This window comes from Vulpes lagopus, chromosome 9 (assembly GCF_018345385.1).
Source record: "Vulpes lagopus strain Blue_001 chromosome 9, ASM1834538v1, whole genome shotgun sequence".
In the NCBI taxonomy this organism is placed as follows: domain Eukaryota; kingdom Metazoa; phylum Chordata; class Mammalia; order Carnivora; family Canidae; genus Vulpes; species Vulpes lagopus.
In genome coordinates, this window is record NC_054832.1 from 34592952 (window position 1) to 34618204 (window position 25253).

The 25253-nt window shown below is 37.4% G+C and overlaps 1 protein-coding gene across 2 annotated transcripts in view; it reads left to right on the plus strand.

Moving 5' to 3' along the window:
* RRM2B (ribonucleotide reductase regulatory TP53 inducible subunit M2B) overlaps nt 1-23859 on the plus strand; it is a 44016-nt gene extending 20157 nt beyond the window's left edge. For both annotated transcript variants that reach the window (XM_041769516.1, XM_041769515.1), the window contains exons 6-9: nt 311-444; nt 11755-11859; nt 12954-13067; nt 19895-23859. In XM_041769516.1, the coding sequence (XP_041625450.1) occupies nt 311-444; nt 11755-11859; nt 12954-13067; nt 19895-20047 (506 nt within the window). In that variant the 3' untranslated portion in view covers nt 20048-23859. The remainder of the gene's footprint in view (nt 1-310; nt 445-11754; nt 11860-12953; nt 13068-19894) is intronic.
* The last annotated feature ends 1394 nt before the right edge of the window (nt 23860-25253 follow it).

Consider the following 25253-nt stretch of genomic DNA (forward strand, 5'->3'; position numbering starts at 1 on the left):
AAAGCACCTCTTTCCTTTGAGTAGGGAAAGATCTCCTTTGTCCAGATACCAAGACCTATAGGAGTCCAATGTCTGACATAAGATTTGAAGTAGACATACCTACATACTTTTCTGCCGTAGTAGGTAGAGGTAGCATATTTCCTCCTCTGAAGACCCTTGGCCATGGCACTAATTTATTGATTTTGTTTCTTGGCAAAATAGTTGTGATATTGGTATAAATATATGTAAAAATATGTATTTTTATATGGAAGCTTGAAAATGTCTACGAGATGTTTTATTTCAGAAAATAAAACTATTTTATGTCTCCCAGGGGAAAGAGTCGTGGCTTTTGCTGCTGTAGAAGGGATTTTCTTCTCTGGATCTTTTGCTGCTATATTCTGGCTAAAGAAAAGAGGTCTCATGCCTGGACTCACTTTTTCCAATGAACTCATCAGCAGAGATGAAGTAAGGAATGAAATACTCTTCTAGTGATATTTGTATTCATATTTGGATTTGGTGTTCATTTATTTTTCTTTCTGCAAAATGCTGATGATGGCCCACAGATATCCTGGCAATTAAAAGAAAATAGGAAGTAATTTCTTCCTTGGTTTTTAGGACATTGTATTTTTCCCCTGCCTCTTACTGTTCCTCCTGTCTCCCCTGCTCATCCTTATATATCATTAAATCCCAGGTCCCCACCTTGGCCTCTGTCCTTCACTCTACATGACCACCTGGCTGATCTTATCTGTTTCCATGGGATCAGCTACCATTTAGATGCTCGTAAACAACCCAGACTTGAGCACAGGTATTCTTTCCTGAGCTCCAAACCCATGTGTTCCAGTGCATGTTAGTTTCTCCTAGAAGGCTCCACAGAAATCTCAAACGTGTTATTTCAGAAATCAAACTTACGATCTTTCTCCCCAGATTCATTCTTCTGTTTTCCCTGTCTCATTGAGTGATGCTACCTTCTATCCAATCCAAATTTGAAATCTGGGAGTCATTTTAGATCACTTTTTTTTTCTTTCTCAGCCATATCCAGCCAGAAACTAAATCTTGTCTCCCTTTGCCTGTGATACCCTTTCCATATTCCTGCCAATTTTTTTCCTGTTGATTACCTTCTCACAAGTGGCAACTCAAAACTTCCCTGACTCAGTGGGGTAAAATGAGCCACTCTTTCCTTTATGTATCCCTTTGAAACCAGAACCTGTCCCTTTCTTAGAGTCTGTAATGTGTGCTGCACTTCTTGCCTCTCTCCTCTGCTGGACTCTAGGCTCCCTGTGTGTGGACATCTTGTCTTATTTGTCTTCCTGTTCTCAGGGGTTAGCCCATCACAGCCTTCAGTTCACATTTATTGCCTACACTAATCCTGGCCCCCCAGCTTATTTCTAAGTGACCTTGTCAAGTTATTAAATTCTCCGAGCCTCAGTTTCTTCAACTATACACCTCGATAGTGTTTTGTTAAAATAAAATGAACCTGTATGTATGAAAATGCTTTTTAAGTGCCATAAAATGCTTTGTATAATTTTGTTGCTTCATGTTGTTCAATTTCTAATAATTTTTATCATAAATGTCATATGTGATGATTACAGGGAATTAAGAGAATAAAATTACTCAATCTTAACAGAGATAACCACTTTTAGTATTTCATTGTATTTCTTATTAGACAGTTTTTTTACATTTAAACCTATATAGATATATTTGAACATCATGATTTTGTAATTTGAAGTATTCTGCTTTTTTAATATTTTTATGAGCTGAGATTTTTCTGTAGCAGACATTGTGAGCATTTTTCTGTGAAATTAAGCATTTTTGGGGGAAGTTTTTTTTTTTTAAAGTTTTATTAGGTACAACATTATAATAAATCAGTGTATCCCTTATTTGACTATACTATAATTGTAAATTTAAGCTGTTTCTAGCTTTTTATTTGCTATAATGCAAATGAATGTCTTTTGTGTATAAGCTTTATCCCAATTTCACGTTATTTTCCTAAGCTAGATTGCCTAGAAGTAGAATCACACATTAAAAGGTATGAACATTTTGAAGGTCATCCATACTAATTTCCAGATTTCTTCCCAGAAATTTTTTTTTTTTAATCTCTTCCCAGAAATTTTATAGAAAGCTCCACTCAGCAACATATGGACATGTCTTTTCTTACCTAACCTCACCAAAATTTGGGTTTATGTTTTAAATATTTGCCAAATTTGATAGGGATAATGCTTTCTCATTATTGGTTTTATTTGCATTTATTTGATTACTACTTAGATTGAACTTTTTTTTCATAATGACATTAGTCATTTGTATTTTTTTCTGTATTTACCCATTCTTGTCTTTTGTCTCTATTTCTGTTGATATATATGTGTGTGTATATATATATATATATATATATATATATATATATATATATCTCCCAGTGCATAGTGACTGGGAATAGTGCATAGTGACATAGTGAGCTTTCAATAAGTGTTTGTTTATTGAGTATGTTATATTTATTGTATGAATATAATATAGAATACTATTTTTGTCATATTTATTACGAATATTTTCCCAATTTGTCCTTTGTTCTTATAACATATAAAAACCTGATATTGTTTTGATCCACTTCCAGAGATGAGTTAAGGAATCACACATATTTTCCTCTTGACTTTATAACATCTAACTCTGAAATACGTTCGGAATTTGTTTAGTGTAAGTATAGAATTAGGTATAAATATTGTAAAGAATGTTAGAATATAATGCGATTTTATTTCATGCAGTCTTAGGAAGTTTTTCTGGTTATCTTTAAGTATTCCATCCTTCTTCATTGACTTGTGGTGTCTTCTTTATTATATAGTAAGGTTTTTTTTTTTTTTTAAAGATTTTATTTATTTATTCATGAGAGACACACACAGAGAGAGAGAGGCAGAAACAGAGGCAGAGGGAGAAGCAGGCTCCATTCAGGCAGCATGACTTGGGACCTGATCCCGGGTCTCCAGGATCACACCCCAGGCTGAAGGTGGTGCTAAACCACTGAGCCACCGGGGCTGCCCCAGATATAGTTAAGGTTTTAAGTGTACTAAAATCTGTTAGGGGCCATTTTTTCTTTTCATTAACCTATCAAATTTCATGTCAAAGAACTTTTTTTTTTTTTTTTCCTTGAGGAAGGGAAGGGATGGAGAGAGAAAGAGAGCAGAACCTGACACAGGGCTCGATTTCACAATCCTGAGATCATGACTTAAACCAAAATCAAAAGTGAGACGCTTAACCAACTGAGCCACCCAGGTGCCCCTAGACAGTTTTAATTATTGTAGTTTTTTTGTTTTGATAACTAGCAGAATAAATTTCCTAACTTTCCTATTAAAACTGTTCTTAGAAGATTCTGCCCACTTATTCTTCCAGATTAATTTTTTTTAAATTTATTTATGATAGTCACACAGAGAGAGAGAGAGGGGGGGGCAGAGACACAGGCAGAGGGAGAAGCAGGCTCCATACACAGGGAGCCGGATGTGGGATTCGATCCCGGGTCTCCAGGATCGCGCCCTGGGCCAAAGGCAGGCGCTAAACCGCTGCGCCACCCAGGGATCCCCAGATTAATTTTTTAATTGAAATACATTTGACAGAACAGAGGGGAGGGGCAAGATGGAGGAAGAGTAGGGTCCCCAAGTCACCTGTCCCCACCAAATTACCTAGATAACCTTCAAATCATCCTGAAAATCTACAAATTCGTCCTGAGATTTAAAGAGAGAACAGCTGGAATGCTACAGGGAGAAGAGATCACGCTTCTATCAAGGTAGGAAGACGGGGGAAAAAAGAAATAAAGAAACAAAAGGCCTCCAAGGGGGAGGGGCCCCGCGAGAAGCCGGGCTAAGGCCGGGGAGACTGCCCCCAGGACAGAAAATCTCCGTCCCAGAGAAGCAGGAGCTTCACCAATCTTCCTGGACAGAAAAGGGCTCGCAGGGAGTTAGAGCAAGACCCCAGGAGGGCGGGGATGCCCTCGGGCTCCCTGGGACACTAACAGAGCAACTGTGCTCCGGGGAGAGTGCACCGAGCTCCCTAAGGGCTGCAGCGCGCACGGCGGGACCCGGAGCAGCTCGGAGGGGCTCGGCCGGAGGCTCCGCGGAGGGGGCTGCACCGCCCCAGGAGCAGCTCCGCGGGGCTCGGGCGGAGGCTCGGCGGAAGTGGCTGCACAGCCCCGAGAGCAGCTTGGAGGCGGCTCTGGCAGAGAAAGAGGCTCCACGCAGAGCGGGTGCTGGGCCCCGGGAGCAGCTCGGAGGCCGCTCCGGCAGAGGAAGAGACTCCGTGCGGAGGGGGCTGCGCGGCTCCGGGAGCAGCTCGGAGGGGCTCGGACGGAGGCTCCGCAGAGAGGTGGCTTCCCGGCTGGGAGCGCAAACCCAACAGCGCAGGCCCCGGAGCACAGGGCGCCGGGGACGCAGCCCAGGATCCAACCTCCCCCTGGGACAGGCAGGGGACAGGCAGAGGCCAGGAGGGCCCAGGACAGCAAGGACGCTCCTGCCCTGAGCTAAGCAGATCCGCGGCCCCGCGCCGGGAGCATCCAGGCCTCTGAAGGCTGAGAGCTCCGTTGTTACCGCGGAGCTGACTCCAGGGCTCCAGAGCTGGCCACCGCCACTGCAGTTGTTCCTCCTGGGGCCTCACGGGGTAAACAACCCCCACTGAGCCCTGCACCAGGCAGGGGCAGAGCAGCTCCCCCAAGTGCTAACACCTGAAAATCAGGACAACAGGCCCCTCCCCCAGAAGACCAGCTAGACGGACAAGTTCCAGGGGAAGTCAAGGGACTTAAAGTATACAGAATCGGAAGATACTCCCCGTGTTGGTTTGTTTGTTTATTTGTTTGTTTTTGCTTGCTTTCCTCACCCTGTTTTTTCCTTTCTTTCTTTTTCTTTCTCTTTTTCTTCTCCTTTTTTCTTCCTTTTTTCTTTTTTCTTTTTCTCTTTTCTTTCCTTCTTTCTCTCCTCTCTTTTTCTCCTTTTCCCAATACAACTTGTTTTTGGCCACTCTGCAAAATGACTAGAAGGAAAACCTCACCTCAAAAGAAAGAATCAGAAACAGTCCTCTCTCCCACAGAATTACAAAATTTGGATTACAATTCAATGTCAGAAAGCCAATTCAGAAGCACTATTATACAGCTACTGGTGGCTCTAGAAAAAAGCATAAAGGACTCAAGAGACTTCATGACTGCAGAATTTAGATCTAATCAGGCAGAAATTAAAAATCAATTGAATGATATGCAATCCAAACTAGAAGTCCTAACGACGAGGGTTAATGAGGTGGAAGAACGAGTGAGTGACATAGAAGACACGTTGATGGCAAAGAGGGAAACTGAGGAAAAAAGAGACAAAAGACCATGAGGATAGATTAAGGGCAATAAATGACAGCCTGAGGAAGAAAAAGCTATGTTTAATTGGGGTTCCTGAGGGCGCCGAAAGGGCCAGAGGTCCAGAATATGTATTGGAACAAATCCTAGCTGAAAACTTTCCTAATCTGGGAAGGGAAACAGGTATTCAGATCCAGGAAATAGAGAGATCCCCCCCTAAAATCAACAAAAACCGTTCAACACCTCGACATTTAATAGTGAAGCTTGCAAATTCCAAAGATAAAGAGAAGATCCTTAAAGCAGCAAGAGATAAGAAATCCCTGACTTTTATGGGGAGAAGTATTAGGGTAACAGCAGACCTCTCCACAGAGACCAGCAGGCCAGAAAGGGCTGGCAGGATATATTCAGGGTCCTAAATGAGAAAAACATGCAACCCAGAATACTTTATCCAGCAAGGCTCTCATTCAGAATGGAAGGAGAGATAAAGAGCTTCCAAGACAGGCAGGAACTGAAAGAATATGTGACCTCCAAACCAGCTCTGCAAGAAATTTTAAGGGGGACTCTTAAAATTCCCCTTTAAGAAGAAATCCAGTGGAACAATCCACAAAAACAAGGACTGAATAGATATCATGATGACACTAAACTCCTATCTTTCAATAGTAACTCTGAACGTGAATGGGCTTAATGACCCCATCAAAAGGCGCAGGGTTTCAGACTGGATAAAAAAGCAGGACCCATCTATTTGCTTTCTACAACAGGCTCATTTTAGACAGAAGGACACCCACAGCCTGAAAATAAAAGGTTGGAGAACCATTTACCATTCAAATGGTCCTCAAAAGAAAGCAGGGGTAGCCATCCTTATATCAGATAAACTAAAATTTACCCCGAAGACTGTAGTGAGAGATGAAGAGGGACACTATATCACACTTAAAGGATCTATCCAACAAGAGGACTTAACAATCCTCAATATATATGTCCCAAATGTGGGAGCTGCCAAATATATCAATCAATTAATAACCAAAGTGAAGAAATACTTAGATAATAAAACACTTATACTTGGTGACTTCGATTTAGTGCTTTCTACACTCGATAGGTCTTCTAAACACAACATCTCTAAAGAAACGAGAGCTTTAAATGATACACTGAACCAGATGGATTTCACAGATATCTATGGAACTTTACATCCAAACTCAACTGAATACACATTCTTCTCAAGTGCACATGGAACTTTCTCCAGAATAGACCACATACTGGGTCACAAATCGGGTCTGAACCGATACCAAAAGATCGGGATAGTCCCCTGTATATTCTCAGACCATAATGCCTTGAAATTAGAACTAAATCACAACAAGAAGTTTGGAAGGACTTCAAACACGTGGAGGTTAAGGACCATCCTGCTAAAAGATGAAAGGGTCAACCAGGAAATTAAGGAAGAATTAAAAAGATTCATGGAAACTAATGAGAATGAAGATACAACCGTTCAAAATCTTTGGGGTGCAGCAAAAGCAGTCCTGAGGGGGAAATACATCACAATACAAGCATCCATTCAAAAACTGGAAAGAACTCAAATACAAAAGCTAACCTTAGGGATCCCTGGGTGGCGCAGCGGTTTGGCGCCTGCCTTTGGCCCAGGGCGTGATCCTGGAGACCCGGGATCGAATCCCACATCAGGCTCCCGGTGCATGGAGCCTGCTTCTCCCTCTGCCTGTGTCTCTGCCTCTCTCTCTCTCTCTGTATGACTATCATAAATAAATAATAAAAAATAAAAAATAAAAACAAAAAAAAAAAAACAAAAGCTAACCTTACACCTAAAGGAGCTAGAGAAAAAACAGCAAATAGATCCTACACCCAGCAGAAGAAGAGAGTTAATAAAGATTCGAGCAGAACTCAACGAAATCGAGACCAGAAGAACTGTGGAACAGATCAACAAAACCAGGAGTTGGTTCTTTGAAAGAATTAATAAGATAGATAAACCATTAGCCAGCCTTATTAAAAAGAAGAGAGAGAAGGCTCAAATTAATAAAATCATGAATGAGAAAGGAGAGATCACTACCAACACCAAGGAAATACAAACGATTTTAAAAACATATTATGAACAGCTATACGCCAATACATTAGGCAATCTAGAAGAAATGGACGCATTTCTGGAAAGCCACAAACTACCAAAACTGGAGCAGGAAAAAATAGAAAACCTGAAAAGGCCAATAACCAGGGAGAAAATCGAAGCAGTCATCAAAAACCTCCCAAGACACAAAAGTCCAGGGCCAGATGGCTTCCCAGGGGAATTCTATCAAACGTTTAAAGAAGAAATCATACCTATTCTACTAAAGCTGTTTGGAAAGATAGAAAGAGATGGAGTACTTCCAAATTCGTTCTATGAGGCCAGCATCACCTTAATTCCAAAACCAGACAAAGACCCCACCAAAAAGGAGAATTATAGACCCATATCCCTGATGAACATGGATGCAAAAATTCTCAAAAAGATACTAGCCAATAGGATCCAACAGTACATTAAGAAAATTATGCTCCATGACCAAGTAGGATTTATTCCCGGGACACAAGGCTGGTTCAACACTTGTAAAACAATCAGTGTGATTCATCATATCAGCAAGAGAAAAACCAAGAACCAAATGATCCTCTCATTAGATGCAGAGAAAGCAATTGACAAAATACAGCATCCATTCCTGATCAAAACTCTTCAGAGTGTAGGGATAGAGGGAACTTTCCTCAACATCCTAAAAGCCATCTACGAAAAGCCCACAGCAAATATCATTCTCACTGGGGAAGCACTGGGAGCCTTTCCCCTAAGATCAGGAACAAGACAGGGATGTCCACTCTCAACATAGTACTGGAAGTCCTAGCAAGGACTGCTATTCAACATAGTACTGGAAGTCCTAGCCTCAGCAATCAGACAACAAAAAGACATTAAAGGCACTCGAATTGGCAAAGAAGAAGTCAAACTCTCCCTCTTCGTCGATGACATGATACTCTACATAGAAAACCCAAAAGCCTCCACCCCAAGATTGCTAGAACTCATACAGCAATTTGGCATCGTGGCAGGATACAAAAATCAATGCCCAGAAGTCAGTGGCATTTCTATACACTAACAGTGAAACTGAAGAAAGGGAAATTAAGGAGTCAATCCCATTTACAATTGCACCCAAAAGCATAAGATACCTAGGAATAAACCTAACCAAAGAGGTAAAGGATCTATACCCTAAAAACTATAGAACACTTCTGAAAGAAATTGAGGAAGACACAAAGAGATGGAAAAATATTCCATGCTCATGGATTGGCAAAATTAATATTGTGAAAATGTCAGTGTTACCCAGGGCAATTTACACATTTAATGCAATCCCTATCAAAATACCATGGACTTTCTTCAGAGAGTTAGAACAAATTATTTTAAGATTTGTGTGGAATCAGAAAAGACCCGAATAGCCAGGGGAATTTTAAAAAAGAAAACCATAGCTGAGGGCATCACAATGCCAGATTTCAGGTTGTACTGCAAAGCTGTGGTCATCAAGACAATGTCGTACTGGGACAAAAACAGACACATAGATCAATGGAACAGAATAGAGAATCCAGAAGTGGACCCTCAAGTTTATGGTCAACTAATATTTGATAAAGGAGGAAAGACTATCCACTAGAAGAAAGACAGTCTCTTCAATAAATGGTGCTGGGAAAATTGGACATCCACATGCAGAAGAATGAAACTGGACCACTCCCTTTCACCATACACAAAGATAAACTCAAAATGGATGAAAGATCTAAATGTGAGACAATATTCCATCAAAATCCTAGAGGAGAACACAGGCAACACCCTTTTTGAACTCGGCCACAGTAACTTCTTGCAAGATACAGCCACGAAGGCAAAAGAAACAAAAGCAAAAATGAACTATTGGGACTTCATCAAGATAAGAAGCTTTTGCACAGCAAAGGATACAGTCAACAAAACTAAAAGACAACCTACAGAATGGGAGAAGATATTTGCAAATGACGTATCAGATAAAGGGCTAGTTTCCAAGATCTATAAAGAACTTATTAAACTCAACAGCAAAATAAATAAATAAATAAATAAACTCAACAGCAAAGAAACAAACAATCCAATCATGAAATGGGCAAAAGACATGAACAGAAATCTCACAGAGGAAGAGATAGACATGGCCAACACGCACATGAGAAAATGCTCTGCATCACTTGCCATCAGGGAAATTCAAATCAAAACCACAATGAGATACCACCTCACACCAGTGAGAATGGGGCAAATTAACAAGGCAGGAAACAACAAATATTGGAGAGGATGTGGAGAAAAGGGAACCCTCTTACACTGTTGGTGGGAATGTGAAATGGTGCAGCCACTCTGGAAAACTGTGTGGAGGTTCCTCAAAGAGTTCAAAATAGACCTGCCCTACGACCCAGCAATTGCACTGCTGGGGATTTACCCCAAAGATTCAGATGCAATGAAACGCCAGGACACCTGCACCCCAATGTTTCTAGCAGCAATGTCCACAATAGCCAAACTGGAAGGAGCCTCAGTGTCCATAGAAAGATGAATGGATAAAGAAGATGTGGTCTATGTATACAATGGGATGTTACTCAGCCATTAGAAATGACAAATACCCACCATTTGCTTCAACGTGGATGGAACTGCAGGGTATTATGCTGAGTGAAATAAGTCAATCGGAGAAGGACAAACATTATATGTCCTCATTCATTTCGGGAATATAAATAATAGTGAAAGGGAATAGAAGGGAAGGGAGTAGAAATGGGTAGGAAATATCAGAAAGGGAGACAGAACATAAAGACTCCTAACTCTGGGAAACGAACTAGGAGTGGTGGATGGGGAGAGGGCGGGGGGTGGGGGTGAATGGGTGACAGGCACTGAGGGGGGCACTTGACGGGTTGAGCACTTCGTGTTATTCTGTATGTTGGCAAATTGAACACCAATAAAAAATAAATTTATTATTAAAACAAAAAAATACATTTGACATACATACAAAAAAAGACATACATTTGGCAAATTTAAGATATATAACATGTTAATTTTATACATTTATATTTTGTGATATGGTTGCCATTGTAGTGATAATTGGCACCTCTGTCACATTACTTAATTTATCCTTCCTTTTTAGTTGTTCAAATAATCAAGTTCTAGTCTCATATTCTTTTAACTAAAAACAATGCTATTGAGGTTTTGATTGGACTTCCTTTAAACTTCAAAATTAATTTTATTCACTTACTGATTTAGCAATATGAGTGCCTACCTTTGATTTACTCTGTAACATGTGGCTCGCTGTCAGTTCTAATCAACACTTTAACAGCTTTCACAGTTTATTTGAAATTCAGCCTTTGGTAATCTGAAGTATCCTCTTGAGTCCAGTCTGGGAAGAATGTTTGCCTAACAAATCTGCTTAATATTAGCTGTTCAAAAAGGTTCTTTTTCTGATGCTGCTTCTGGGAATAAGTAGGTAAATAATCCTTGGAATACAGCCTTTGATTTGAGTCTTGTCTTTCATTTGTCTTTGGTTTTTGTTGATTTATTTAGAAAAAACCCAAGCAAACTCTTATTTGTAAACCTGTAAGGTGCACATTCCTTCATCCTTGTCACCCTGGTGGCTTACAAAAAAAATTTTTTTTCTTTGTAGCTTAGAAATGTTCATTGACTCTGCCTTGCTTCATTTTATAGTCTCTAGCTTAATTTTGTTTGGCACTGCATCATCTTCCTCTGTCTCTGGCCTCTTTCTTTGTTTTGACTTTGTAATTCTATTGTTTTTAGCTTTATACTGTCTGTTCTGTGTTTTAGAATCCTGGTAATTGTAGATTGGATCTTCTTGCTCTGTGCTCTAATTATGTAAAGCTCTAACCCATTTCTTGCATTTGTGTAACCATTCTCTTCTACAGGTAGGTCACAAGTTTATTTTCTTCTTTGGTTATCAGCAGCGTCATTTCTGTTTTGTACAGCTTCCAATGGCTTTCTTCATTCTTTTCATTTTCATTGCACTGAATTTATTTTTATCTTGAGTCATTCTTATTTAATAAACATGTTGTCTTTTTGATATCTCTGAATCAGTTTCACCTTTTCTTTAAACACATCGTTTTCAGTCACTTAGTTTTTTTAGACATTAGAAATGAATGAATTTTCATTTCAGCTCTTTCTTTGTTCTCCTTTCCAAAATGACTTTGGTTGCAGATTTGTAGTTGTTGTTCTTCTTGTTAATTAATTCATCTTTCACATTGACGAATTAAGATTTACTGGCACTGAAAAATTTTCATCATAGGTTATTATAATTGGCATTTTAATGAGATTTGAAAGGAAGTAGTTCCTGGTACTATGAATCCCTCCTCTATCTTCCAGAAATTCTGTTGCATTCCTAGAGCCTTCTTTATATGACGCCTGACACATGACAGGTGTGAAACTAGGTGATTAAACATTCTTCAACAATGGTATTTTTCTTCTGTTTTAGGGGCTTCACTGTGACTTTGCTTGCCTGATGTTTCAATACTTAGTAAATAAACCTTCAGAAGAAAGGGTCAGGGAGATCATTGTTAATGCTGTTGAAATTGAGCAGGTAAGCAGGGAAGCATATATGATTAGCACATCTCTTTTTCTCGTATGTTTATGCCATTAGTGTATGGGGTTGACTCATAGGAAATTGCCACTTGTAGGTCAAAGCAAGTACCAGCAATTTTATATAGTCAATCTGACAGTACCAACAGATGATGCATTGCAATTATTATGTCAGTTTATAATTTTGTTTGTAAGTAAATGTTAAGAATTTTATATATACAAAAATCTATTTCAGGATTTTTTTCTGTCTCATTGATCTGACACATTCTACGGCCACAGCAAATAATTATGTTAGTTTGCTTCCTTGCTTTTAGATTTTCAGTACTGAAGAGCGGTTTCTTGTTTGTTTTGTATTTTCAAAACCGAGCAAGATACCTAGCTTGAAGCATGCATTAAATGTTTATAGAATTAAAAAAAAAAATGTTTATAGAATTAGTAAATCAATGAATTAGTGAATAGTAAAACAATTTATATAATGTAAAAATCTAAACTCTTTTTTTAAAAAAAATACTATCTAGTTTGATAGCCATGGTTTTCATGTTGGGAAGGAGAAAATGCATAAAATGCATTTTGGTATTTTAATCATTTTGAGAACTAAATCCAGATAGCTAATGTTTTTATTTTTCCCCTCTTAACACTTTACCACTGTCTTTCAATATAGTTGGAGCTCAGTTTATCTCCCAACCCTCTGATTCACTTTTATTTTTTCATTTTCTTTGTTAATTGTGTTTCACTCTTTCCCTTCCATAATCATGTTCATCTTTGGTGAATCTTTTTCCATATATTTCAGAACAAAGTATCCCCTTTTTTCTATGGAGAAAGTCTATGAATTAAGGTCCTATAATGCCATTGTATAAAATACCAGTAATTTGTTAGTTTCAACTTACTTACGCAACTTGAGAATGTGAAATACTGTGAATAGTAATACCCCCAAACATTTTTAAACAAATGGACATTGCCATGTTGAAAGAATTTATCCTAGTATACTTTTCTCAGGGACTTAGAAGACTAAAAAACTAAAACCCTGTTTTTATTTGGAAAATATGCATTTCTGTTCTGTCCCTGTATTTTATTTTGTTTTTGTTCATATCTCAGGAGTTTTTAACGGAAGCCTTGCCAGTTGGCCTCATTGGAATGAATTGTGTTTTGATGAAACAGTATATTGAGTTTGTAGCTGACAGATTACTTGTGGAACTTGGATTCTCAAAGGTAAGGTGTTTAAAAATGTATTACTGCTAGCTAAGACATTATAGCAAGCAAAGCTACTAAAGATTATATTTCATTGAAAGCATTTGTAGCACACCAGTCTACTTTTAAAATGTCCGTGACAGGGCAGCCCCAGTGACACAGCGGTTTATCGCCGCCGCAGCCCAGGGCGTGATCCTGGAGACCCGGGATCGAGTCCCACGTCGGGCTCCCTGCATGGAGCCTGCTTCTCCCTCTGCCTGTGTCTCTGCCTCTCTCTCTGCCTGTCTCTGCCTCTCTCTCTGTGTGTGTCTCTATGAATAAATAAATAAAAATCTTTAAAAAAGGGCAGCCCCGGTGGCGCAGCGGTTTGGTGCCGCCTGCAGCCTGGGGTGTGATCCTGGAGACCCGGGATCGAGTCCCACATCGGGCTCCCTGCATGGAGCCTGCTTCTCCCTCTGTCTGTGTCTCTGCCTCTCTTTCTCTGTATCTATGAATAAATAAATAAAATCTTTTAAAAAATCTTAAAAAAATAAATAAAAATAAAAAAAATATTTAAAAAAATAAAATAAAATGTCTGTGACAGGGATACCTGGTGGCTCAGACACTTAACCAAAGTTGGTTAAGTGTCTGCCTTCAGCTCAGGTCATGATCCTGGGATCCTGGGATTGAACCCAACATGGGGCTTCCTCCCGCTCCCTTTGCCCCTCCCACCAGTTTGTGTGTGCTTTCTCTCTCCCTCAAATATAAATAAATAAAATATTTTTTAAAAATGTCTGTGACAGCCTTGGTTTGCATGAACAAATTGGTTTTGTGAAATCCTTTGAAACTTGAAATTCGTAACAGAAGTAGGAGGCTGATAAATCTTAAAATTAATAAGCTCAATAAATTACTCATAATTATAGGCATTTGGTAGGATTATCTTTGAGTAAATTGAATTTAATATGTATATATATGTTTACCCTCATAAATCCCCATGGGTCTGTGTTATGACTTTTATGTTAATATTTTTTAAAGAGTTATTTATTTTAGAGAGGAAAAGAGAGAGCATGAGCATGAGCAGGGGGAAAGACAAAGGGAAAGGAAGAGAGAATCCTGAAGCAGACTCCCTGCTGAGCGTGGAGCCTAGCATAGAGCTTGATTCCAGGATCCTGAGATCCTGACCTGAGCTGAAATTAAGAGTCAACTGCTTAGGGATCCCTGGGTGGCACAGCGGTTTGGCGCCTGCCTTTGGCCCAGGGTGCGATCCTGGAGACCCAGGATCTAGTCCCACATTGGGCTCCTGGTGCATGGAGCCTGCTTCTCCCTCTGCCTATGTCTCTGCCTCTCTCTCTCTCTGTGACTATCATAAATAAATAAAAATTAAAAAAAAAAAGAGTCACCTGCTTAACTGACTGAACCACCCAGGTTCCCAGCATTAGTTATTTTTTTAAGGCCTGTTTATCTTTTATTTGTTTAATGAGATTAATCCATCTTAATTAATACTTTTATTTTAAATTTTTTAAATATTTATTTATTTATTTTAGAGAGAGAGAGAGAGAAGTTGGTGGGGAGGGACAGACAGAGAGGGAGTAAAAATCTTAAGTTGACTCCACACTGAGCACAGAGTCTCACTCAGGGCTCAACCTCACAACCCTGAGATCCCAACCTGAGCCTGAAGCCAAGAGTCAGACACAACCGACTGAGCCACCCAGGCACCCCTGAACATTAATACTTCTAAATATGAATAGTTATTATGAAGACATTAACTGTCATAATTTGACCCTTTAAACTCAGTTGTCTTTTATTTTTAATTTTGTTTCTCAGAGATAATATACCTGAGTTTCATAAAGAGATGTGTTTCTCACATAACAAATGTAGGCTGCAGCCAGTCTACCTGAGTTTGAATCTTGGTTCTGCTACTTTCTAACAAGATGAGCAAGTTTCTTAAGCAAGTTTCTTAACCTCTTATCCCCATTTCCTCATCCATGAAAGGGAGATGATAATAATACTACTTATCACAAAGGATTATTGATGAGTTGGTATACTTAAAGCACTTCAAATAGTATCAGACATACAGTAAATGCACACTAAGTGGTCATGTTGTATTCACCGTAAGTGGAACATTCATAGAACATTACTGTGTACTGTGTATATGATGGTAATTAGAAATTATAGGTTTTAACTTCTTAGCATGGAAATGTAAGTTTAAATTGTACTTAATGAGGAGCCTTATGAAATTCATGATGCTGGAGTAATCATTTCCTTTCTCAGTAATGCATTTATATTCTGGTGACCACAGAAATACTATCATGAAAAAGTCAGATATGGCAAAGGTTTTTTGTAAGATGAACCATATTTTATTATTTTAGTTATAAAATCCTCTGTGTTTACTGATAATGGATAAATCAAGATTACAACTGTATTACTATGATCTCTTAAATTTATAAACTCTATATTTTTTAAAATTGTGTTTGTTATACTAATATGTTTGTTACAGGAAAATTAATTTGCTCAGTTGAACCTTAAAGGGAACTCACTATTCTATAACCTACCACCATATTCTCACACTGGTACATCCATGTTCTCCTGCTTATTGAAAAACTGTGGACTCCTCAGTATAGTTTTCCCTTTGGGAACTTGTTCACTGTAGATCTATAAAACATCCTGCCTATAGAAGAAAATCTAAACATAGTATGAAACATCATTGTTCTACAAGCCTTCAACATATCAATAAATTCCAAAAAGCAGAAATTATACAGACCCTTTAGATTTTAATGCAGTAAAATTAGAAATTAAGATGAAAGATTGCCAAAAGTTCTGTCTACTTAGGAATTGAGAAGCTATCTTAAAATGAGACTAGAGTGAAAATATAAAGTAATAGAATAGGAACTAAATAACAAGATTATTATATATATCAAAACTTGTGGAATGCAGCCAGCTAGGTTCTCAAAGGAAAACCTAGCCCTTGAATGTATAGTTTAAAAAATAAGACAGTTTAACAGACATAAACTACACTTTGAACTCAAGAGCTAGAAAAAGAATGGTTCTTATAAGGATAGTTTTTGATAAAATAAGAGATTACTTAAATTAGCAAATGGTTGTCATTTATACAGTTCTAAGTAGGAGCCACATTAATGATGTTTTCTACTTCTTTTTTAGTTTGGGATTAGTCAACAAATATTTGAGTATTTCCATGTGTCAAAAATAAGCCACTTTATTTTTTGGTATTATTGAAATGTAGTTGGCATACAATGTGATACTAGTTTCAGGTGTGCAACTGACTTGACAATTCTATACATTATTCAGTGTTCACCATGATAAGTGTAGTCACCACCCTGTCACCATACAACGTTATTACAATGTTATTGATTATATTTCCTATGCTGTATTTTTCATCTCCAGGACTGATTTATTTTATAACTATAAGTTTGTACCTGTAATTCCCTTCATATATTTGGCCCATCCTCAACCTCCTCCCCTCTGGCCATCACCAATTTGTTCTCTGTGTTTATGAGCCTGTTTCTGTTTTTTTTTGTTGTTGTTTTTTGTTCATATGTTTTATTTTTTAAAATTCCACATAGAGGTGAAATCATATGGTATTTGTCTTTCTCTGACTTATTCCACTTATGATGATTCCCTCTAGGTCCATCCATGTTGTCATAAATTGCAAGATCTCATTCTTTTTTATGCTGAGTAGTATTTCAGTGTGTGTGTGTGTGTGTGTGTGTGTGTACATACATATTATATCTTTATTTGTTCATCTATTGATGAATGCTTGAGATCAATTCACACATCTATTGCTGCTGTATATAATGCTGCAAAGAACATAAGGGTGCATGTATCTTTTCAAATTTGTTTTTGTTTTCTTTGGATAAATACTCAGTCCCAGTAGTAGAATTATGGGATTATATGGTATTTCTGTTTTTATGTTTTTGAGGAACCTCCATATGGTTTTCCACAGTGGCCACACCAACTTACATTTTCCAGCAACAGTGCGTGAGGGTTCTTTTTTTCTCCACATCTTCACCAGAGCTTGTTATTTCTTGTCTTTTTAGTACTAGATATTCTGACATGTGTGAGATGATATCTCATTGTGGTTTTGTTCTGCATTTCCTTGATAATTAGTGATGTTGAACATTTTTTCATGTGTTGGTTGGTCATCTGATATCTTCTTTGGAAAAGTGTCTTTAGCTTCTCTGCCCATTTTTTCCCCTTCAGCCCATTTTTTCAACCAGGTGATACATTGTTTTGTTATTGACTTGTGTACGTTCTTCACATATTTTGTATACTAACTTCTTACTGGATTATCACATATATAAAATATTTGCAAATATTTTCTCTCATTCTGTAGGTTGCCTTTTTGCTTTGTTGATGGTCTCCTCTGCTGTAGTCATGATAGTTTATTTTTGCTTTTGTTTCCCTTGCCTAAGGAGACAATTCTAAGACATTACTGCCTATTTTTTTTTTAAGGGAGTTTTATGGTTTCACATTTAGGTCTTTCATCCATTTTGAGTTTAGAGTTGTGTATGGTGAAGGAAAGTAGTTTAGTTTCATTCTTTTGCATGCAGCTGTACAATTTTCCCAGCACCATTAATTGAAAGACTATCCTTTCCTCATGGTGTAGTCTTGCCTCTTTTGTCTTAGACTGAGCATATAAACGTGGGTTTATGTCTTATCTCTCATTCCTGTACTATGAATCAATGTGTTTTTTTTTTTTTCGTACTAGTACCATATTGTTTTGATTACTATAGCTTTCTAGTATATCTTGAATTCTGAGATTGTGATACTTCTAGCTTTGCTTTTCTTTCTCAAGATTGCTTTAGCTATTTGGGGCCTTTTGTGGTTCCATACAAATTTTAGGATTATACAAGTTATGTGAAAAATACATGCACTTAATTTAATCTGGTCTTAGTTACCTTGCTCATGCCATGGATGATTTAAATCAGATTTTTTGGAAGGCCTCTGGTTTTAAAATCCAGTGAAGCTATAATGATTGGTTCAAGGGTGCCTGGGTGGCTCAGTGGTTGAGCATCTGCCTCAGCTCAGGGTGAGATCCTGGGGTTCTGGGATCAAGTCCCACATCGGGCTCCCTGCAGGGAGCCTGCTTCTCCCTCTGCCTGTGTCTCTGCTTCTCTCTCTGTGTCTCTCATGAATAAATAGATCAAATTTTTTTTTTAAAAAAAAGATGATTGGTTCAGTGCTTTTTCCACTATATCCTTCTAGTTCAAATTTCCACTCTGACAGGCAAAGTCACTGAATTCTATGACTCAACCACACACAGCATATAATCTTTTGTTGAAACATTATATATATGTGTGTGTGTGTGTATATATGTATTTTACTATGTAAATATGTGTATTTACATATGTATGTATACTATGCATTTTATTAATATATTAAGCTTTATTAAGGCATAAGTTAGAACATACAGTTTACCTATTAACAAATGTACAATTCAGTAGTTTTTAGTATATTCACAGAGTTGTACAACTATCACAATGATCTGTTTTAGAATATTTTTACCACCCCACAAAGAAACTCTGTACCTATTAGCAATCACTTTCCTTTCTTTCTCCCACCCCCACCTCAGCACTAGGCACCACTAATCTAATTTCTGTCTCTTTAGATTTGCCTATTCTATTTATCCCATTTCATATAAATGGAATCATACAATGTATGGATTTTTGTGGCTGGCTTCTTTCCATAGTGGAAGTTTTCAGGGTTCATTCATGTTGTAGGAGTACTTTATTCCTTTTTATAGCTGAATAATATTTATTAGTACTTTATTCCTTTTTATAGTTGAATAATATTTCATTGCTTGACTATACCAAGTTTTATTTATCCATTTATCATTTGATGGGCATTTTCAGTAGTTTCCACTTTTTGGCTCTTTTGAATAATGCTAATATGAACATTCACTTATAAGTTTTTGCATGGACAGATGTTTTCATTTCTTTTGGAAATATAACTACAAGTGAAATTGCTGGGTCATATAGTAACTATTGTTAATTATTAGAGAAAATACCAGGTGATTTTTCAAAGCAACTGCACCATTTTACATTCAGCAGTGTATGAGGGTTTTAGTTTCTTCACAATTTCATCAACACTTGTGGTCTTTTTTATTATAGCCATTCTAGTGAGTTTGAAATAGTATCTTGTTGTGGTCTTGATTTGCATCTCATTATTGAGTAATGATTTTGAGCATTTTTTCATGTGCTTCTTGGCCTTTGTATGCCTTGTTTAGAGAAATATGTATTTGTCTATTCAGACCCTTTGCTCATTTCTAATTTGGGTTATTTTAATATATTCTTGTCTGTGGTGTTCATAATCCATGCTGGAATACTCCTAAATTCAAAAATCCTATTTTATTGCTCCTCATGGATCATTGAAATATTTCATGATTTTCTATCAAGCTTTATCACCATGTCTGCTTCTTGTATTCAGAAGCAATAAAAAAGCTTCTTGTCAACATATGTTCCACATTTTGTTTGGAAACATCTGTGGATAGTATGTATCCATCTATTGGTTATACCTGTGAAAAGGTCTGCAGTATCTATGATGTATTGGATCTCTCAAGCTGCAAAAATATTTTAGTTTGGTGTTAAATCTTTCACTTCCTGCAATAATATGTGTTTTCTTTCTACTTCTTAGAATACCAGAGATGCTAGTATAATTTCTTAAGGAGGTTAGTAGATGATCTCAGTTGTCAGAATTTATCAGCCCTGAGTGCCTCTAGGACCTTCTGGAATAATGGATCCTATAGGTGACCAGACAGGTGTTAGGAGACCTGAGCTTGTTAGTTCTCTGTTTTTCTTGTGGGTTTAATTTGGCTTCTTCAGAATGTCAAATGACATTTCTTTTCTTTTTAGGTTTTCCAGGCAGAAAATCCCTTTGATTTTATGGAAAACATTTCTTTAGAAGGGAAAACCAATTTCTTTGAGAAACGAGTTGCAGAGTATCAACGTTTTGCGGTTATGGCAGAAACTACAGATAATGTCTTCACCTTGGATGCAGATTTTTAAAACCCTTTGTGTATATAAACCTATCACTGGTAAATAACTGTGTTTTTCTTTGCTTAAAAAACAAAAAAAAACATGTAAAGCACCTCCTTAGGGAATAGAAGTTTACTCAAGAGGAAATCTAAAACCAAATTTCAGTCATGTTGGATTTATATAAATACACTCTAATTTTTTTGTTTCATCACTAAAATATAAGATGATACTATGTAGCAGTTAAGAGCATGATATGAGGGGTCAGTTATAAGTTGGACATTCTGCCCTTACTACTTGTGTGATTCTTGGCAAGTCAGTCAAATTCCTAAATCTCAGTGTAAGTATCTTTAAAATGAGTATAATAGTAGGTCCTAAATTTATCACATGGATATGAAGATTAAGCCACAAAATTACCAATATTACCACCACCACCACCCCTACTACTACTTATTAATAGTGTTAATTATGGTGATGTGATAAACTGCCCCGCTGTCCTCAAAGTAATTGCGATTCTAGGTCCTTAGATCTAGAATTAGATCTTTGTATTTTTAATGTTTGAGGGAGAATATAAAGATTTCATTTAAAAGATTATAATTCTCATTAACTTGAGAATACTTTATTTAAATTCGTCAGCATGTAGTAAAGGAAATTTAGTTCTTAGTTGCTTTGGGGAGGATACTTATGAAGTGGAATTCAGGAGGCCATCCTGGTAGTTGACCTTGTAAGCAAAATGATTCTCCTCCTTTAGAAATCAAAATCATCACTATTGCCAGATGTAGCCCTGAAATATTTAAAGCCCAGGTGAATTAGCTAGGATAGCATTTCCCAAAGATTATTTGAAGAGTTGTTAGCCCCTCTAGATATTTTGTGGGAGGGGGAAAAAAAAGGGATTCTGTGGTCAGAAGAATCTGGGAAATGTTTATCTTCCCTTTCTCTTTAGAATGTATAGTCAGTACATCAAAGAGAAATTATGCAATGCGTAAGCTTATTTCCCCCTGCATATCCCAGACTTAATACAAATCTGTTTTTCACCAATTAACATCTCACCTAACTGGTATTGCTCAGAACATAGTTTGGAAAAAGCTGGCCTAGAACCATTTTGTACTCAGAGGAAGGAGTTGCAGACTAAGTTAAGGAGACCCGGTGGGGATTACAGAACCATTCATATTTGTGCCAAGCTGAGTAATGTACCCAAGACTGACCTTTGTGGTGCTGCTTTAATATTCTTCAAACTCTTTTATGCTGCTACAAGGTTTAACAGTCCTAATAATGGACTATGCCTCATGTACAATAGCAGATGGTGAGGGAGACAAAGGTCTCTGCAGAGGAGACTGAGGAAAGGCCGGGAGCCCATCTTTATCATTAGGAAGAGTCCAGAGGTAACACAAACTCCCAAAGTGTGGTTTCCCCACTTAACAGCAAACTATCTTATAAAATTCTGCAACCAAAAAAAAACAAAAACAAAAAAAAAAATTCTGCAACCTAGAATTTAGAGATTTTCACTTTGCATAAATTTTTGCTCCATTCATTCAGCAATGATCTAATTAACAAAAACTGGGAGTTCTCAAGTGGGTGCAAAAGGAGCAGGTCATAACTTTGTTAGGGAGGATGCCAGAAACCTGATATATCTCAGCCCATCACAATGCTGATTATTTGTTCAGCTCATTCAGTGCTGCACATTTGACCAGCTGTTTTTACATCCACTCAGAAGATCCCACAACAGCCTTAGGAACTTGACAGAGCAGCTAGTATTGACATTTTACTGATGGGAGAGAGTGAGGCTGAGAGAAGTTAAATGACTTGGCCAAGATCTGCTCATATCATTGCAGTAGACAGGAGTACATATCTATGACAGCAGAATTCTTTTTTCTTAGAGATTATCATCTTTCTTGTATTTAGTCCTTTATATCCATCTTGATGTGATTTTGCCTATTTCCTCACTCAAGTATTAGGTACTTTAAGGTGTTACATAAAATATTTAACTATATTCAGGTAGTATGTTCTAAAGATGTGTCTACTTCTATACAAAAACTGAACATTTAATATTGATAATATCTGTAATGATACCAGAATGAAAGAAAAAAGTTTTCAGTGCATATTTCCTTTGTTGTGAATCCAGATCTTTTTCATAGGTAATGACAGGTGCCTTAATATACAGCTTATTTATAGTAGCAATAAGTGTAACTGTATTGAGATGAAGAAGTTTTAATACTGATACTGGATTTTTAATACACTGGGTTATTATATTCGGTGTTCTATATCCTTTTCTAGGACTCCAGGTTGCATATTTATTTATTATGTTCAGTATTTTGCTTCTTAGTTCTTAAGGAATGAAGCGGTTGTGGAATCTCTTTTTAATATTATCTTACAGATAAAAAAATTCAGAGTATGTTTGTAACTTCTTTTTTAACAGCACATGTATTTAAATCATTGCTATAGTAGTTAAAGTTAAGTTCATTATTTAGGAATAATATAAAAATTTGTAGTTCATGACAGATTGCACTTATTAAAAATATTTCATTGTAATATGTAGAATCATGACTTGGAAAGACTCGGGAAGATAGTTTGATCCAGTGCTTTCAGACAAGGCTGTTTTGTTGTTCAATTATGTATGATAATAAACAATTTTTTTTTACATATAAGCTTGAGTCATGTCTTAGTTGTCTTGTTTTGGAACATCAAATTTTTCTGTTTCTTTTGCCATTTTATTTTTTATTCATAGAAAAGTGATTAGAGTTGAGCCTTGAACAGTGCGCGAGTTAGGGGCACCAGCCACCCTGCACAGTTGAAATTTACATATAGCTTTTGACTCCCCCAAAACTTAACTACAAATAGCCTACTGTTGACCAGAAGCCTTACCAATAACACAGCTGATTAACACATATTTTGTGTGTTACATATATTATGTACTGTATTTTACAGTAAAGGAATCTGGAGAAAAAATGTTATTAAAATCATAAGAAAGAGGAAATACATTTACAGTACTGTCCTCTATTGAAACAAATCCTCACATAAGTGGATCTGTGCAGGTCAAACCCATGTTGTTCAAGGGTCAATTGTATTGAGAAAGCAATTTGCATATTTAAATACATTACTTAATATTCATAAATTTGCATTTTATATTTAAATATGCTAACATCAGTGTCATGGAGTTCCCAAATTGCATTTGTACAGATTAAGCTAAGAGCTAAATGTCACTAATTGATTTTCAGTGGTAAAGAAATCTGCTTATGGGATGCATGAAAGCCAGTTTAGTACTATAATCAATATTGTTTTTCAGCTAAATTGAGTGAATTGGCAGCCAACTCAGGAACTCTTCCTCAGCAGAATCTGTATGAATGGCACAGAAGTGAAATATGTATATCTTTGTTTCTCCTACCATTTAAATAACCTCCTTTTTAGACAATTACAAGTTTGAAGGAAAATTTGGTATTCCTAGGGCCTTGGGAAGAAAGGATTTAAGCCTTCAAATATGGGGCTTAATTCTGTTAAGAAAAATATAGGTGAAAATGGAAGGATAAAGAGTGATTTTTTTTTTGTACTTCACAAGATTGTTAACTTATGCATTTGACTCTTTTGTTTTGTTTTTGCATTTGACTCTTTTATGAATATGTTTTGATTTTTTCAAATAAATGGTAAGTTAGCAGAGTTACTTGATATCTGCTATGTATATAGAGAAGCTTTATTGGATGTAGTGTACCTAAGTCTTTTTGCTAAAACACATTATGGTCAATCAAGCCAAACCTGCCTATTTAGAATTGGGTGTTGTGTTTTGTTTTGTTTTCCAAAGAAATAGCTGTCTTTTTTGGTTTGTTGTGTTGAAATAAACTATATCATAGCTACATCATTGTGTGTGTTTGTGTCCTTTTTAAGAGTATGTCTTTATAAGTGCAGGGGCTACCCTAATCAAAGAATGTATATACTATTTGTATATACAGATAAATACATATTGGTATTACTTTGTTCAATTTTCTCTCCCTCCCTCCACACTGTTCCTTGACATAAATGGGATCCCCAGTCCTCTCCCTCATCTACCTTCACCCAAATCCATGAGACTTTCTCTATGTTTCTTTAAATCCAGCTCAGACTCCACAGTCCATCATATGACTAGTTCTAACATTCTTTACCAGTACTCTGAACTCTGTCCTCATCTGCATTTCTATCATACATAGAAAAATCAAGGATATTTCCCCACCTTGGTACAAACATGACAATTTTTTCCATATTTTCCCTCTAGCAACCAAATGCTGCTAGAGAAAAAAAAGCATATAAGACTAATTGGATCCATTTACTATAAATCCATGGTGACTTACTGTCTTAGTCCATTGGGGCAGCTATTAAAAACTACCATAGCTTGGGTGGCTGAAACAAGGCATTTGTTTCTCACCTTTCCGGAGGCTGGGAAGTCCATGATATAGGTGCACCAGAATTAGTGTCTGGTGATTCTTGCTTCCTGATTCGTAGACCACTATCCACCCACCATGTCCTCAGATAGAGGAAGGGTGAGAGAGCTCTCTGAGGTCTCTTTTATAAAGGCACTTATCCCAGGGCTTCTGGGTGGCTCAATTGGTTAAGTGTCTGACTTTGGCTTAGGTCATGATCTCAGGGTCCTGGGATCAAGCCCCGTGTGTCATCATCAGGCTCCCTGCTCAGTGGGGAGGGAGTCTGTTTCTCCCTCTGCCTCTCTCCCCCACTTGTGCACTCTCTCTCTTAAATGAATAAAATCTTATAAGGGCACTAATCCCATTCATGATCCAATCACCTCACACAGGCCGCACCTTCATACATCATTACCCTGGGAATTGGTTTCAACATGAATTTTGGTTATAGCATTTAGTTTATAGAACCTACCTCGGCACTGTCTATAATTTTAGTACATTTTCCTGGTAAACTTGTTCTCCGTTCTCCATCATTGGCTTTTCTACACTGTCTCCACCTTCTGCTACAACCTCACTCCCCAAGAAGGTGCTTTTATCATCTGTTTTTTTCTCTGTGGCCCCACAAGATATATTCTCACCCAGCAGAAAAATCTGACAATTAGAGGACTCCTAAATCTGGAACCTAAGAAGCTGGCACTAGAATTCAATATACCAATGTCTATGCACGATTTCTGTTCTGTGGAGTCATTGCAATCAAAGAGTGATCAAGGATATTATCTGCTTTGCTGTCCCTTCTTCTGGGAATAAGAGCCACTTATTTGTGGAAGCTGCTGCTCCCACTCTCACCATGTGGTTCT